Below are 16,011 nucleotides of genomic sequence, written 5' to 3'. Positions count from 1 at the left end.
TCTGAGGCCACAGGAGACAACCAGGCTGGGGTGGCACATGGCATTGTCCTGCAGCAGGCGCGATATGTACTGTGAAGTTACGTGTCAGTGAAGAAAGGAAGAGCATGAAGCGAGCATGACCCACACTCTGAAAGGAAACAGAGGATGTGGGAGAGTGACAGCGATAGGAAGAAAAAAAGGCGTAGCCAACGGTAATTCGTCAGCGAGGGACAAGCCATGCCGCATGTAGTCGGAAGAGAGCGCAGGAACGCTACCATCAGACGGAGAGTCGAGAATGGTCGAGTGCTGAGGACAAAGGAAGCAAAGACGTCGGTCCAGTGAGGGGGTCATGGTGTGGACTGGTCGTATGGAGGTCGGTGGTGGGGTGCTAGTGGACCTGGAGCCTGTAGCGTGGGACCTGGTGTCGCTGGTGCTACTGACATTGGAGCTGGTGTCACTGGAGCTAGTGATGTTGCAGCTGGTGGTGCTACAGCCAGTGGTGCTGGAGCTGGTAGGGCGTTGGATCCTGAGGAGTCAGTGGAGGGTATGTAGCTGCTGGAGGTGGTGGGGACAGCAAAGACAAAGAATCAATCATGGAACACAGTGGTCGCAGGGAAGGTGGTCTCCGAATCTACGGCTGCATCAAACTATGAGGAGATGGAGGCTGCATCATCATGCTTGGGTTGGGGCCCTGTCAAGAAAAGTCGGCTGGCATCGAAGAAGCTTGGAGGTGCACTGTAAGAGCCACACGTGACGCAGGGGCTGTGCAGACATGTTGGTTACTTGTAGTCCCTCTGTCGCTCTAAATTTTACTTGAAGCGATTGAGTAATGCATTGGGGCAACTTTTGTATTTGGTGGCCCCAAACTGCAAAAGCTGAGTTAGTAACAGGTGCAACGTTGGATGAGTCTGGAGGATTGGCGACCGCAACCACACGTGAGCCCTTATTTATTCACTTCACAAAAAAAGCAGAAGACTTAAAAAGTGTCTAGGTTCCATGTAGTTTAAACAGTTACCAATGAGTCACAAGTTAAAGGAATACACTCTGAATTTTCACTGTTAATAGCACAGGCATATAAGATTTCAAAACCCCCTTACAGAAGATGGTAATTTTCACCGTACATAAGGCAGAAAAAATTAAAAAAGAAAATAATTTGATGTGTAATCACTGTACTTTTTGTAGCAAGAATCGTGCACACAAATATCATACTGACCTTGATAGCAAGAAAGAAGTAATTTGCAACCCACACAAAGCATTGTCTCCCACAGAAAATGCGTTAATAAAGAATTTGAAAGCATGAGGTATGCTATGACTATTAGCAACTCAAGAACCAGACAGTCAGTTAAAATAAACAGTATGCGCAAATCCCTAGAACGGTTGTTGTTGTTGTTGTGGTCTTCAGTCTAGAGACTGGTTTGATGCAGCTCTTCATGGTACTCTATCCTGTACAAGCTTCTTCATCTCCCAGTACCTACTGCAACCTACATCCTTTCGAATCTACTTAGTGTATTCATCTCCCGGTCTCCGTCTACGACTTTTATCCTCCACGCTGCCCTCCAGTACTAAATAGGTGATCCTTTGATGCCTCTGAACATGTCCTACCAACCTATCCCTTCTTCTAGTCAAGATGTGCCACAATTTTCTCTTCTCCCTAATTCTCTTCAATACTTCGTCATTAGTTATGTGATCTACCCATCTAATCTTCATCATTCTTCTGTAGCACCACATTTCGAAAGCTTCTATTCTCTTCTTGTCCAATGTATTTATCGTTCACGTTTCACTTCCATACATGGCCACACTCCATACAAATACTTTCAGAAACGACATCCTGACACTTAAATCTATACTCAATGTTAAGAAATTTCTACTAGAACGGTTAGTGCATTGAAAAGATCACATACACAATGTCAAATAATCTTCTGTAATCACCAAAAAGAACTGCTTGTAGTCTGTTTGTGGGGAGGAAACGCTGCTTGAGAACAAGGTCAGGAGAGATGAAATCTCTGAAGCAATAATCCTCTTCTCCTATGGATGAGATGGGATGCAAACAGTGTAGAGAAATGAGAGTTTCTAGCAGATTAAAATTGTTTGCCGGACCGAGACACGAACTCGGGACCTTCGACTTTTGCAGGCCAGTTCTTTATCAACTTTTTTTCGGTTGATCTCAGTTTGTTCTATGTTGTTCGTTGTATTTGTTCGGGGTGGATGTCCCACGACACCCTTTCAGGTGCCTCGTTGATCCGTTCGCTCAGTTTTATATTTCAGAAGGTAGCTAACCCTCTGACCGAACACACTGAGCTACCGTGCCGGCCCGACTGAGCTATCCAAACACAACTCCCGACCCGTACTCACAGCCATACTTCTGGCAGCGCCTCTTCTCCTATCTTCGAAACTTCACAGAATCTCTCCCGCGAATCTTGCAAGATTAGCACTCCTGGAAGAAACGATATTGCGGAGACATGGCTTAATCATAGCCTGGAGGATGTTTCCAGAATATTAGCGCACATACTGCTGCAGAGTATCTCACAATTGAATAAATGGCATGTACTGCATACACGTTGGTATTGACCTTCGGTGATAGTTTCACCTGTGGGTAAACTTTCAAAATTCTCAATTGGAGGTAAATGAACTCATAAAACAAACTCATTACTTATGTAGTTGTTTGGAGATATACCCTACTGATTAATTAGATTACACTCTCTTTCCTTTTGAAAATTTTTTCTTTTTAAAATGTGATCTATCCTTTTCAAGAGAAAACGAGTCTAGAAATTGAAATCTTATGTCACACTATATCTTTTGGACGATCACGGCAATTCTTTTCTATCAAAATGATTAATACTTCATGTTCGATGGTGTCAGTGAAACTTATCTAGGATCTATTTTCACTTCCTTATCGTAATCTATCATCATATCTTTACATATGTTTGTGATAAAAATGTGGATCATAATTACTCAAGTTGTGAATTACGATGGGTACTTTAAAGCTAAGTCTGTAGTTGAAGATGTAACTAGCATTTGCAGCTCCTCTATATGCCCCATAAAATGAAAGTTAATTTCACTCTTCATGGCAAACATCACAAAGCTTTGCTGCCTGAAATTCTAGTTCGTCTTCGCATGTTACGTCCATGTTTTTGTTTTAGTGTAAGAGTTCATTCACAGTCTTAGCAATTAAGTATAACCGTTCTGTGACCCATTTCATACAGTCATTATCTATTTAAATTTAAAATCTGAATATTCATGATTGTAGCTATAACGCAAGTAATGTTTACATACACTCTTTTACTAATTGTGTCTAAAGTTGATGAACTTTAAATATACAAATAATATTTTAATATTTGAAATATTCATTCTAGGCGGTTTACTGTTAACTGTTTTGGACTGTCAACAGTCAGTTAGGTGTTCAGCTAAATTCCTTTTGAATGAAAGTAACAAAAACAGCACTCACGTAGTACGACAGACTGTTGATGGGCAGTGATGCTACCATCGGAAGGTTTGTTATCTAAGAGAAATGGTAGATGTCTGTATCAGCAGTCTGCAGCATTACGAGATTTACATGTTTTTTTCGCGGTACATAATGGAACAACCATAAAGACTATTGTTCGTTCTCTTCTCAACACCCACTCCTCTTCCTCCTCCTCCACCTCCTCTTCTGTTCCTCGATTTCCTCGACAGCCGGGCACTCTTAATCGGAAAGCTGGATACCATGCACGTTAGTACAAAAACATTAGCCGGCCGGTGTGTCCGTGCGGTTCTAAGCGCTTCAGTTTGGAACCGCGTGACCGCTACGGTCGCAGGTTCGAATCTTGCCTCGGGTATGGATGTGTGTGATGTCCTTAGGTTAGTCAGGTTTAAGTAGTTCTAAGTTCTAGGGGACTGATGACCTCAGAAGTTAAGTCGCATAGTACTCAGAGCCATTTGAACCATTTTGAACAAAAACATTTATTTTGTTTTTCGGAAGTTTGCACATGCTTCAACTCAGTAGGAACCTTTTTTAGGGCTGTCTGTCACCTTTATGGAACACCGCTCAAACTAATTTGTGACTGCAATAAATTTAGGTACGTTGGAATGATGAACATTTGTTTTGCTTCACCTTACTTGAGCAGGAGGGTTTTGCAAACAAGTAAAATACATATTTTAAGCAATTTACCAATTTCTCGCAATTCTTTCTCAAAAATCGAGGAGCAGCCATTCGAGAAGTTTCTAGGTTCCTTGTACTATATCCGATCATCTATCAGACTTGTATATATTCGAGTGTTAAAAGCGTAATCGTCAGAAACCCACTCGATACTCACTCATTTTTCTGTTTTAGCAGCTTTTACAATCTATCTGTTCCAAACAATATCCCCACGAGCTTACCACGTATTAACAGATGTATCTCCATTACTTAAATTTAGCTTACAGTGAACTGAATTTTGCAGGAAAACAATGTACAAGATGAATAATGTTTCCTTAACCTATCACCACGGTTCAATGTAATAAATAAATTCATATCTATGACACCGTTTAAAGTGTTCAGGTTCTGTAAGGCAGTTTTCCTTCAGAAGCTGTGTTGTTTTCAAATTTTCTCTTAAAAAGGTGTTTAGATGAATCTGTGTGTGAACTTCCTTGCAAATTACACTCAGTACCATAACAGTCTTCCATTAGGGAGCGAACATTAATTTCTCTTTTAGTTTCACTACGTAAAACCTATGAACAGGGCTTGAAATTGTTGGTCTTATTTTATATTCTAATAATATGCGCTAACATGTACACCGTTATTACTAGACTCATGCACAGAGAGAAATACTACGTCCACAGTGTTAGTTCTTACAACTATTGTCGAACCTGACTGTGCCCATGATCTGTACTCTACCCCCGTAAATCATACATTATCTGCTAATGGCAAGAAGCTTTAGTTAGTCATCATAGATAACTGTCAACCATGTAGATAGATATACTATGGAGCTCTTCAAATAAACAAGCAGCGCTTCTCCATATTTCGTGTTGGTGCGCCTTATACGCATAAAGATAAGCTTTCCTCTCTCCCCACAATGCTGATACACTTTCAACGCGTTTTGCGCTTCCGCTTGCATCTTCTTTCATCTGCTCCAAATTGTGCAAAATGGAAACAGAAGAATCCCTGTTGTCTTGAATTACAATGAGTAACTGATAGACAAACTACGAAATACATTAGTAGTATTGTTATGTGATTCACAGTAGACATACAATACATAGCGTAATTAGAAATCTCTCAATGACGCATGCACACAGTACGGAGAATTATGCGAGCAACAACATCAGTGACTTGCTACTACTAGTGCCTGCTTGATTTTTATGTCTATCTTGCTGCATTCTCAGCACGTCATGACTTGTTCGACCCCTATCTTGCACATGCAAGGAATTGTTGAGGCAGTAGCAAAGGGCGTAGTATTTCACCAAGTCGACTTAACTACACGTATGAGAAGCGTTTGCTTCGTCAGCTCACCTTCGCGTTTAGTCAGTACGACCTCGGACAAGGCGACGCTAGTTGATGTCTGCATTCAAAAAATTGCTGACGCAATCTTAAAACGTGTCATAACTTACCGAGTCAGCCTTAATGCACGTTTGAGAAGCATTTTGCTCGTCACCTGTGAGCTGTGTAACTTCATCATACTTTGTGCTGTGTTGATGATTTAGAGCATACAGTTTACTTCAGCTGTTTTCACAGCTTGTCTTTAAACAGGGTGAAGGTATTGTCCTCCCGGCAAATATGCCATTGCCTGAACGTTGCTTGCAACAAACATCTGCTTCAAACATCTAAAAACGTCGAATGGTGACAGTTTGAACCGGCAGTGGATCATGGTTTCAGGTAGGCCTAAGATAGAAAACAGAGAAAGATACATATGAGCCACTCAATAATGTCAACTATATTTTTTTAATGGCGACCATGAAGCAATATCTTTCCCCCTACCTACCCAAAGGTGTTTGGTGAGGTGTTTTCGTAATTACCTTTGCGAACTTAAGTACTCACCTGCAAATACTGGTAGGACAGTCGATGAGAAACGTAGTTATTGCATGTAAAACATGGTAAGTGATGTGCTTTATTAATATTAATTGAGATTTCCACGATAATCCGAGAGATGGCAGCTCGACCTCTAATTTAAGATTCTCGCTAATGATATATGAAGGGCTTATTTCAGTAGTGATATAAGTCCATTTTTGTTCATTCTGAGATACAGAGTCCTAAAGTTAAAAGAGCACTGAAAAATCTGCAGTTGAGATATCAGAAATATTCAAGTATATTCTAACTTTAGGACTCTGTATCTCAGAATGAACAAAAATGGACTTGTACCACTATTGAAATAAGCCCTTCATATGCATGTAAACAGTCGTACTTGCCAGAAACATGGATCCAGCGCTATAATTGGAGTCATGAGCGATGGCGGTCGAGTTTAGGCTCGTTATACACGTCTACGTCACGCGTTCTCCGACAGCCAATGAGCGTTCACTAGCGTTCGTTGTAGTCCGCTGAGAATGTTGTATGCAAAGCGATTGTAGCGAATTATTTAGTGAATTTTTATTCCATTTGTTGCGAGTTATCATGGCTGATGGTGGTGGTGAGCCGTAAATTCTACGCAAGCAAGCCAGAGACATAATTTGCGGGATAAACGCTTTCACCAGCCGCAAAGCGCGTGTTTACGCGGAACGCAACTGTCGCTTGGAACCGGCAACGATGCAGTCCTTGTCTCCACCGGCGTGAACCACCATCGTTCGTGGGTCGCTCTATAGTAACTAACATGGCTTTAGTGACAGGAAAATGATTTTCAGAGAGGACTTATATCAGTCTGAGGATGATAAGGATAACTACGACTCAGATAAAGATTCTGAATACGTTACAGAACGGAAATACGCTTCAGTAGTCATTATAATCAGACAAACAATGTTAAGTTGATGTGACAGAAATGTTAAGGGCCATCCCTAATAACGTTTAAGGTGTTTCCTAACACTAATTGTACTGTCTGCTGAATCTTAATTTTTGAGGTTGTTATACTATATGTCAAAAATTGTTAATGCAAATCTTAATAACAACAAAAACTGAAGCAATTCCTACATTCAAAATTTGTGTGTTTGAGATGTTTCGCAATAGTGTTTCGTCAATTCATCATAAGTAGATGCATAAGTGCACTCAATTCGCTAGTAAAAGCTGTTCAGTACCTATTGGCAAAATTTTAAGAATGAAATTTTGAGAGAAATTTACCATTTTAAAAATATGTCGTTACTGTACACATATTTGAAAATAATGACTTATCTGCATAAATAGCTTGTACTTAAAATATCCCCCCATGAACCATGGACCTTGCCGTTGGTGGGGAGGCTTGCGTGCCTCAGCGATACAGATGGCCGTACCGTAGGTGCAACCACAACGGAGGGGTATCTGTTGAGAGGCCAGACAAACGTGTGGTTCCTGAAGAGGGGCAGCAGCCTTTTCAGTAGTTGCAGGGGCAACAGTCTGGATGATTGACTGATCTGATCTTGTAACATTAACCAAAACGGTCTTGCTGTGCTGGTACTGCGAACGGCTGAAAGCAAGGGGAAACTACAGCAGTAATTTTTCCCGAGGACATGCAGCTTTACTGTATGATTAAATGATGATGGCGTCCTCTTGGGTAAAATATTCCGGAGGTAAAATAGTCCCCCATTCGGATCTCCGGGCGGGGACTACTCAAGAGGACGTCCTTATCAGGAGAAAGAAAACTGGCGTTCTACGGATCGGAGCGTGGAATGTCAGATCCCTTAATCGGGCAGGTAGGTTAGAAAATTTAAAAAGGGAAATGCATAGGTTAAAGTTCGATATAGTGGGAATTAGTGAGAATTAGTGAAGTTCGGTGGCAGGAGGAAGAAGACTTTTGGTCAGGTGATTACAGGGTTATAAATACAAAAGCAAATAGGGGTAATGCAGGAGTAGGTTTAAAAATGAATAAAAAAATAGGAGTGCGGGTAAGCTACTACAAACAGCATAGTGAACGCATTATTGTGGCCAAGATAGACACAAAGCCCATGCCTACTACAGTAGTACAAGTTTATATGCCAACGAGCTCTGCAGATGATGAAGAAATTGATGAAATGTATGACGCGATAAAAGAAATTATTCAGGTAGTGAAGGGAGACGAAAATTTAATAGTCATGGGTGACTGGAATTCGTCAGTACAAAAAGGGAGAGAAGGAAACATAGTAGGTGAATATGGATTGGGGGGAAGAAATGAAAGAGGAAGCCGCCTTGTAGAATTTTGCACTGAGCATACCTGGAAGAATCCTGGAGATACTAAAAGGTATCAGATAGATTATATAATGGTAAGACAGAGATTTAGGAAGCAGGTTTTAAATTGTAAGGCATTTCCAGGGGCGGATATGGATTCTGACCACAATCTATTGGTTATGAACTGCAGATTGAAACTGAAGAAACTGCAAAAAGGTGGGAATTTAAGGAGATGGGACCTGGATAAACTGAAAGAACCAGAGGTTGTAGAGAGTTTCAGGGAGAGCATAAGGGAACAATTGACAGGAATGGGGGAAAGAAATACAGTAGAAGAAGAATGGGTAGCTCTGAGGGATGAAGTAGTGAAGCAGCAGAGGATCAAGCAGGTAAAAAGACGAGGGCTAATAGAAATCCTTGGGTGACAGAAGAAATATTGAATTTAATTGATAAAAAGAGAAAATATAAAAATGCAGTAAATGAAGCAGGCAAAAAGGAATACAAGCGTCTCAAAAATGAAATCGACAGGAAGTGCAAAATGGCTAAGCAGGGATGCCTAGAGGACAAATGTAAGGATGTAGAGGCTTGTCACACTAGGGGTAAGATAGATACTGCCTACAGGAAAATTAAAGACACCTTTGGAGAGAAGAGAACCACTTGTATGAATATCAAGAGCTCAGATGGAAACCCAGTTCTAAGCAAAGAGGGAAAGCAGAAAGGTGGAAGGAGTTATAGAGGGTCTATACAAGGGCGATGTACTTGAGGACAATATTATGGAAATGGAAGAGGATGTAGATGAAGACGAAATGGGAGATAAGATACTGCGTGAAGAGTTTGACAGAGCACTGAAAGACCTGAGTCGAAACAAGGCCCAGGGAATAGACAACATTCCATTAGAACTACTGATGGCCTTGAGAGAGCCAGTCATGAGAAAACTCTACCATCTGGTGAACAAGATGTATGAGGCAGGCGAAATACCCTCAGACTTCAAGAAGAATATAATAATTCCAATCCCAAAGAAAGCAGGTGTTGACAGATGTGAAAATTACCGAACTATCAGTTTAATAAGTCACAGCTGCAAAATACTAACGCGAATTCTTTACAGACGAATGGAAAAACTGGTAGATGCCGACCTCGGGGAAGATCAGTTTGGATTCCGTAGAAATGTTGTAACACGTGAGGCAATACTAACCTTACGACATATCTTAGAAGAAAGATTAAAAAAAGGCAAACCTACGTTACCAGCATTTGTAGACTTAGAGAAAGCTTTTGACAATGTTAACTGGAATACCCTCTTTCAAATTATGAAGGTGGCAGGGGTAAAATACAGGGAGCGAAAGGCTATTTACAATTTGTACAGAAACCAGATGGCAGTTATAAGAGTTGAGGGGCATGAAAGGGAAGCAGTGATTGGGAAAGGAGTGAGACAGGGTTGTAGCCCGTCCCCGATGTTATTAAATCTGTATATTGAGCAAGCAGTAGAGGAAACACATGAAAAATTCGGAGTAGGTATTAAAATTCATGGAGAAGAAGTAAAAACTTTGAGGTTCGCCGATGACATTGTAATTCTGTCAGAGACAGCAAAGGACTTGGAAGAACAGTTGAACGGAATGAACAGTGTCTTGAAAGGAGGATATAAGATGAACATCAACAAAGCAAAACAAGGATAATGGAATGTAGTCAAATTAAATCGGGTGATGCTGAGGGAATTAGATTGGGAAATGAGACACTTAAAGTAGTAAAGGAGTTTTGCTATTTAGGGAGTAAAATAACTGATGATGGTCGAAGTAGAGAGGATATAAAATGTAGACTGGCAATGGCAAGGAAATCGTTTCTGAAGAAGAGAAATTTGTTAACATCGAGTATAGATTTAAGTGTCAGGAAGTCGTTTCTGAAAGTATTTGTATGGAGTGTAGCCATGTAAGGAAGTGAAACATGGACGATAACTAGTTCGGACAAGAAGAGAATAGAAGCTTTCGAAATGTGTTGCTACAGAAGAATGCTGAAGATAAGGTGTGTAGATCACGTAACTAATGAGGAGGTATTGAATAGGATTGGGGAGAAGAGAAGTTTGTGGCACAACTTGACTAGAAGAAGGGATCGGTTGGTAGGACATGTTTTGAGGCATCAAGGGATCACAAATTTAGCATTAGAGGGCAGCGTGGAGGGTAAAAATCGTAGAGGGAGACCAAGAGATGAATACACTAAGCAGATTCAGTAGGATGTAGGTTGCAGTAGGTACTGGGAGATGAAGAAGCTTGCACAGGATAGAGTAGCATGGAGAGCTGCATCAAACCAGTCTCAGGACTAAGACCACAACAACAACACTTAAAATATCTTTTACGTAATTTCTCAAAACAAATAACTTGCCTCTTACCATAGTTTACAGCCAATGTGCTGAATGATGAAAATATTCAGTTTAGGTGGTGCACTGCATTTATGATCTGTCCAGTTTTGAAGATTATGGGTGATGAAATGTTTTTGTGTATGAGATGTGGAAATAACAATGTTAGACTTGATGTGTACCGTTAACTACAAAATACACCAGTAGTGCCAACAAAGCCAGCTACCTGTGTTTTCTACTGTTTTATAACAATAACAGAGACAGTTTAGACTTTAAAATGAAATAGTGAAACCTGATTTGAAGACCAACTGAGGCTTGGTGCAATTGGGGTACAAATATCGAAGTACAGTCTATGCTAAGTGTAGTTTAGTCCAGTAATTTACAGCACAACGGGGTACAACGGGAGTAGGATCCGTTCTGAACAGAAAGATAGGGGTGAGCTACTGAGAAAAGTTCAGTAAAAAGGTTGTTCTTATCAGAATCGACAGCAAACCAAAACCGACAACAGTATTTCGGGTATACATGCCGACGTCGCAAGCTGAAGATGAAGAGACAGAGAAAGTGTATGAGGGTACTGAAGGGGTGATATAGCACTTAAAGAGAGACGAAAATCTTGTAGTCATGGGGGACTGGTACGCAGCTGTAAAGGTTCAAAATGGTTCAAATAGCTCTAAGCACTATGGGACTTAATATCTGAGGCCATCAGTCCCCTAGACTTAAAACTACTTAAACCCAACTAACCTAAGGACATCACACGCATCCATGCCTGAGGCAGGAGTCGAACCTGCGACCGTAGTAGCATCGCGGTTCCTGACTGAAGCGCCTAGAACCCCTCGGCCACTGCAGCCGGTGCTGTAAGGTAGAGTGTAGAGGAAAAGGTTACGAGAATGTGCACTTGGTAGAAGGAACGAGATAAGAGAAAGACCAATTGAGTTCAACAGTAAATACCACATACTAAGAGAAAATACTCTGTTCAAGAATAACAAGAGGGAAAGATATATTTTGGAAAACCCGGGAGATAAGGAAAGATTTCAGTTAGATTACATCATGGCAGAGATTTCCAAATGAGATATTGGATTGCAAGGGGCGCCGAGGGCTATATATGGACCCAGATCACAATTTAATAGTGGTGTAGAATAGGCTGAAGTCCAAGAGACTACTCAGGAAGAATCGGAAGTACTAAGAAATGAAGGGCCAATTTTAACGTCCTCTGAGTTTATAGATACTGTGGTAATGAATAGCTGAGCAGGTAGTTCAGATGAAGACGGACCGACATTTCTAAAAATGGCAATCAGGGAAGTTGGAAAGGAAACTGTAAGTGCAAGGAAGGCAACTACGAAGAATCTATGGATAACAGATGAAATACTTCAGCTCTTCGATGAAAGAAGGAAATACAAAAATGTTCAGGAAAATTCAGCAATACAAAAATACAAGTCACTTAGGAACGAAATGAATAGGAAGTGCAGGAAAGTTAACGTAAAATACCTGGATGACAAACGTGAAAAAATAGAAAAATAGATTATTGTCGGAAACAAGCTTTCGGTGAAATTAAAAGCAAGCACATAACACTAAGATGGCAATGGTAATTCCTCTGTTAAATGAAGAAGAGAGAGAAGATTGGTGGAAAGAAGAAACTAAAGACCTCTATGACTGAGAAGACTTGTCTGATGACGTGACAGAAGAAGAAACAGGAGTCGACAGAGAAGAGATAGGGGATCAAGTATTAGAACGAGAATTTAAAAGAGCTTTGGAGGACTTAAGATCAAATATGGCAGTAGGGATTGATAACATTCCATTAGAATTTTTAAAATGAGGGGAAGTGGCAACAAAGCAACTACTCACTTTCGTGTTTAGAATGTATGAGACTGGCGATTTACAATCAGACTTTCTGAAAAACATCATCGACACCATTTCGAAGACATCTTGATCTGACCAGTGCGAGAACTATCACACAGTCAGCTTAACAGTTCATGCATCCAAGTTGCTGAGAAGAATAATATACGGAGCAATAGAAAAGAAAATTGAGAATGTGTTAGATAATGATTAGTTTGGCTTTAGAAAAGGTACTGGCACCAGAGAGGCAGTTCTGATTTTCCGGTTGATAAAAGAAGCAAGTCTGAATAAAAATCTCGACACGTTCATTGGATCTGTTGACCTGTAAAAAGCGTTTGAGTATGTAAAATTGTGCGTTCGCAATGTAAAATGTTGCAAGATGTTCGAAAATCTGAGAGAAATATGGGTAAGCTTTAGAGGAAGCCGGATAATATAAAATATGTGCCAGAACTGAGACGAAACAATAAGACAAGAGCTTGGATTAAAAAGGGATGCAGTCTTTCACCCCTACTGCTCAATCGGTACTTCAAAGAAGCAACGAGGAAATAAAAGAAACGCTTAAGATTGAGATTAAAATTCAGGATGAAAGGATATGAATGATAAGATTTACCGATGTCTTTGCTGTCCTCAACTAAGGTGAAGAAGACTTGAATGGAATGTGGATTGATAGTAAATCGAAGAAAAATGTAGGTAATGAGCAGTAGCAGAACTGAGAATGGAGAGAAAATTAACATCAGAATTTGGTGTTACAAAGTAGATGAAGTTAAGGGATTTTGATATCTAGGCAGTAAAATAACCTATGGCGGATGGAGGACATAAAATGTGGATTAACACTGGAAAAAAGGGCATTCGTGGACAAGAGAAGTCTGCTAATCTCAAACATAGATCTTCATTTGAGGAATAAAATTCTTAGAATCTACATTAGCCTTTGACATGTGGTAGTACACAAGAATGTTGAAAATTAGGTGGACTGTTAAGATAAGGAATGAGGGGGCTCTCCGCAGAATCTGTGAGGAAAAGAAAAACTGACAGGAGGAAGAGACAGGTTGATTAGACATCTGTTAAAACGTCAGGGATTGAATTACGTGGTACTGGAGGGAGGTGTAAGGGTAAAAACTGTGTAGGAAGGTTTGAATAGATCCAGGAAATAACTGAGGATGTAGGGGCTATGTTATGTTATGTTATAGTAACCGGGGGCCTAGAAACGACGGAGAGACTCCATCCCCGCTGCAACAGCAGTGGTCCGCAACCCCATGACGACTACCGCAGTCCACTTCACCCCTCCGCCGCCCCACACCGAACCCAGGGGTATTGTGCGGTTCGGCCCCCAGTGGACCCCCACAGGGAACGTCTCACACCAGACGAGTGTAACCCTTATGTTTGCGTGGTAGAGTAATGGTGGTGTACGCGTATGTGGAGAACTTGTTTGAGCAGCAATAGCCGACATAGTGTAGCTGAGGCGGAATAAGGGGAACCAGCCCACATTTGCCGAGGCAGATGGAAAACCGCCTAAAAGCCACCCACAGACTGGTCGGCTCACCGGACCTCGACACAAATCTGCCGGGCGGATTCGTGCAGGGGACCGGCGCTCCTTCCCGCCCGGAAAGCCGTGCGTTAGACCTCATGGCCAATCGGGTGGGCGGATGTAGGGGTTCTCTGAGGTGAAAAGATTGACACAGAAGAAGAATTCGTGGCGCGCCGCATCAGACCAGTCAGAAGATTGATGACTCAGAAAAAATGTGGCGATGAAGTGAGCCATATGTTTTTTACTGTCGTAGAACAATAACACAGCCTATTTAGTTGTAGAAATAATATAGTGGTAGTTACTTTGAAAGTCTACTGTCACTTGCACCAGCGTGGGAGCAAAGATGGAATTACAGTTCTGTTTGGTCTCTAAATGGAGGACACGGAGATCAAGATAACCGTTTCCAGAGTATGGGTATACATTGGCTGTTTCATTTTCTGTGGCCAGAAGAATATTTAGAACAAGATGGCTGCTCTCGGGTTCGACTGCTTGGCTGTTTCATTTTTTACGGAACTAAAATATTGGGTTATTATTGGGAGAGCTGAATTTGTGTGTGTGTGTGTGTGTGTGTGTGTGTGTGTGTGTATGTGTGTGCATGCGCGCACACGCACGAATAACTATAATGGAAAAATGCTCATGTCGGAGAATAAAAAAGAGGACAAAAGTAGGGGACCAGCTGCCTCACCCCTCATTCTGCCTTCCTCACCAAAAATTTTGGCTTGCAAACGTATTTGCGCTCTTTAATACAGAACATTCTAAATCCTTTTATGCACTCAGTCTTTGTAGTTAAGCCTTTGTACTCAGCATCCCCCTCACACTGCCACCCTCTACGGGTGTCCCTATCCCACTGTCTCCCCTTTCTCCCTTTGATTTACAACATATCCCACTACCACTAACTCCTCTCTCATTTACCATGTCTCCCTTTGTCTTTCTTTTCCACTGCTGTTGTCTCCAAAGTGCAGAAATATTTTTCTCCTACATCCACATGTTTAAAATTTCGATCCAAACTGCACCCTACTCTATACCTACGTGTTAAAGTCCCCTGGTCTGTGAGGTCATAGAGACCTCAAGCCTATATGTGGTCTCCACTCATCTATATTTTTCATTACCACTGTCTCCTCTATCTATTGCTCTCACTGCGTCTGTCTCCTTCCATCCCTCTTTGTCTTTTACTGCCACTGACTCTCACTGACCATCAAAACCTCTCTCTTTAGCTCCCAACGCTATTTTCTTCGTTCATCTCTCTTTCTTAGCCACTTTCTGCCTCCGACCATCACATTCTCCTCTTTTTCTCCCACTGCCACAGCCTCTTCTATCTTCCACCGTCACTGTCTCTCTGCTACTCTCTTTGAGCACAAAAAAATATGAATGTGTTCGCATGCCCAAAATTTTTGATGCGTAAGACGGAATGAGGACTGAGGCAGGAAGATATTCTTCTTTTTTGTGCTCCGACATGAGCATTTTACCGCTCCTATCCATCTTTTCCCTGTTACAGCAGGTTGTTCTGCATATTGTATAAAACAAATTTTATAGGTCTGTAAAGTTTGCTTCTGATTCTTTTTCTGGATACTTTGTTCACAGAACGCAATTCATGAAAAACGTCCTGTTTGTGATGTGTATCGTAAAAGCGGAAAAATGTTATTAGAAATATTTTACTGTATTTGCAGTGTTTCCAGTTGAACATTATTTTTGGCAGTAATTTGAAGTCACTTTGGGAATATTTGTATTGGTGTGAAGTTCCCATTATACAGTGACAGCACGTTAAAGTGTTTTGTTGGAGAAAAATACTGACTAAAAACATAGTTTAAGGACCTCATAACCCTTGCGATGGCCCTAGAATCCTTGCCGCGTGTTGCTGAAACTAAAGTTACACCTTATACCTGATTGAACGTGCATATTTTACGCGCGTAAGTACGACAACTTTGAACATGTCGATCTCGGTAACGGATAATGATATCCAAAAAAGTTTCAAGGTACCCGAGAACACCATCTTAGGAATATATGACAAAAATTTCGACGATTTGCCATGGACAGAAATAACAGCTGCGGGCCTATGGGGTATCGTCTCAGTTGAGCGACTGGATTCGTGATTTCCTGTCAGGAAGGTCGCAGTTCGTA

The 16,011-nt window shown here is 41.2% G+C and overlaps 1 protein-coding gene across 1 annotated transcript in view; it reads left to right on the top strand.

The window, feature by feature from the left end:
• The first annotated feature begins 328 nt into the window (after positions 1-328).
• Positions 329-16,011, top strand: part of LOC124795656 (odorant receptor 82a-like) — a 171,769-nt gene continuing 156,086 nt past the window's right edge. The window contains exon 1 of the mRNA XM_047259730.1: positions 329-512. Coding sequence (XP_047115686.1) covers positions 329-512 — 184 coding nt within the window. The remainder of the gene's footprint in view (positions 513-16,011) is intronic.

This window comes from Schistocerca piceifrons, chromosome 4 (assembly GCF_021461385.2).
Source record: "Schistocerca piceifrons isolate TAMUIC-IGC-003096 chromosome 4, iqSchPice1.1, whole genome shotgun sequence".
Lineage (NCBI taxonomy): Eukaryota > Metazoa > Arthropoda > Insecta > Orthoptera > Acrididae > Schistocerca > Schistocerca piceifrons.
The sequence above is the reverse complement of the archived record's forward strand: the minus strand, read 5'-3'. Positions and strand labels throughout refer to the sequence as shown.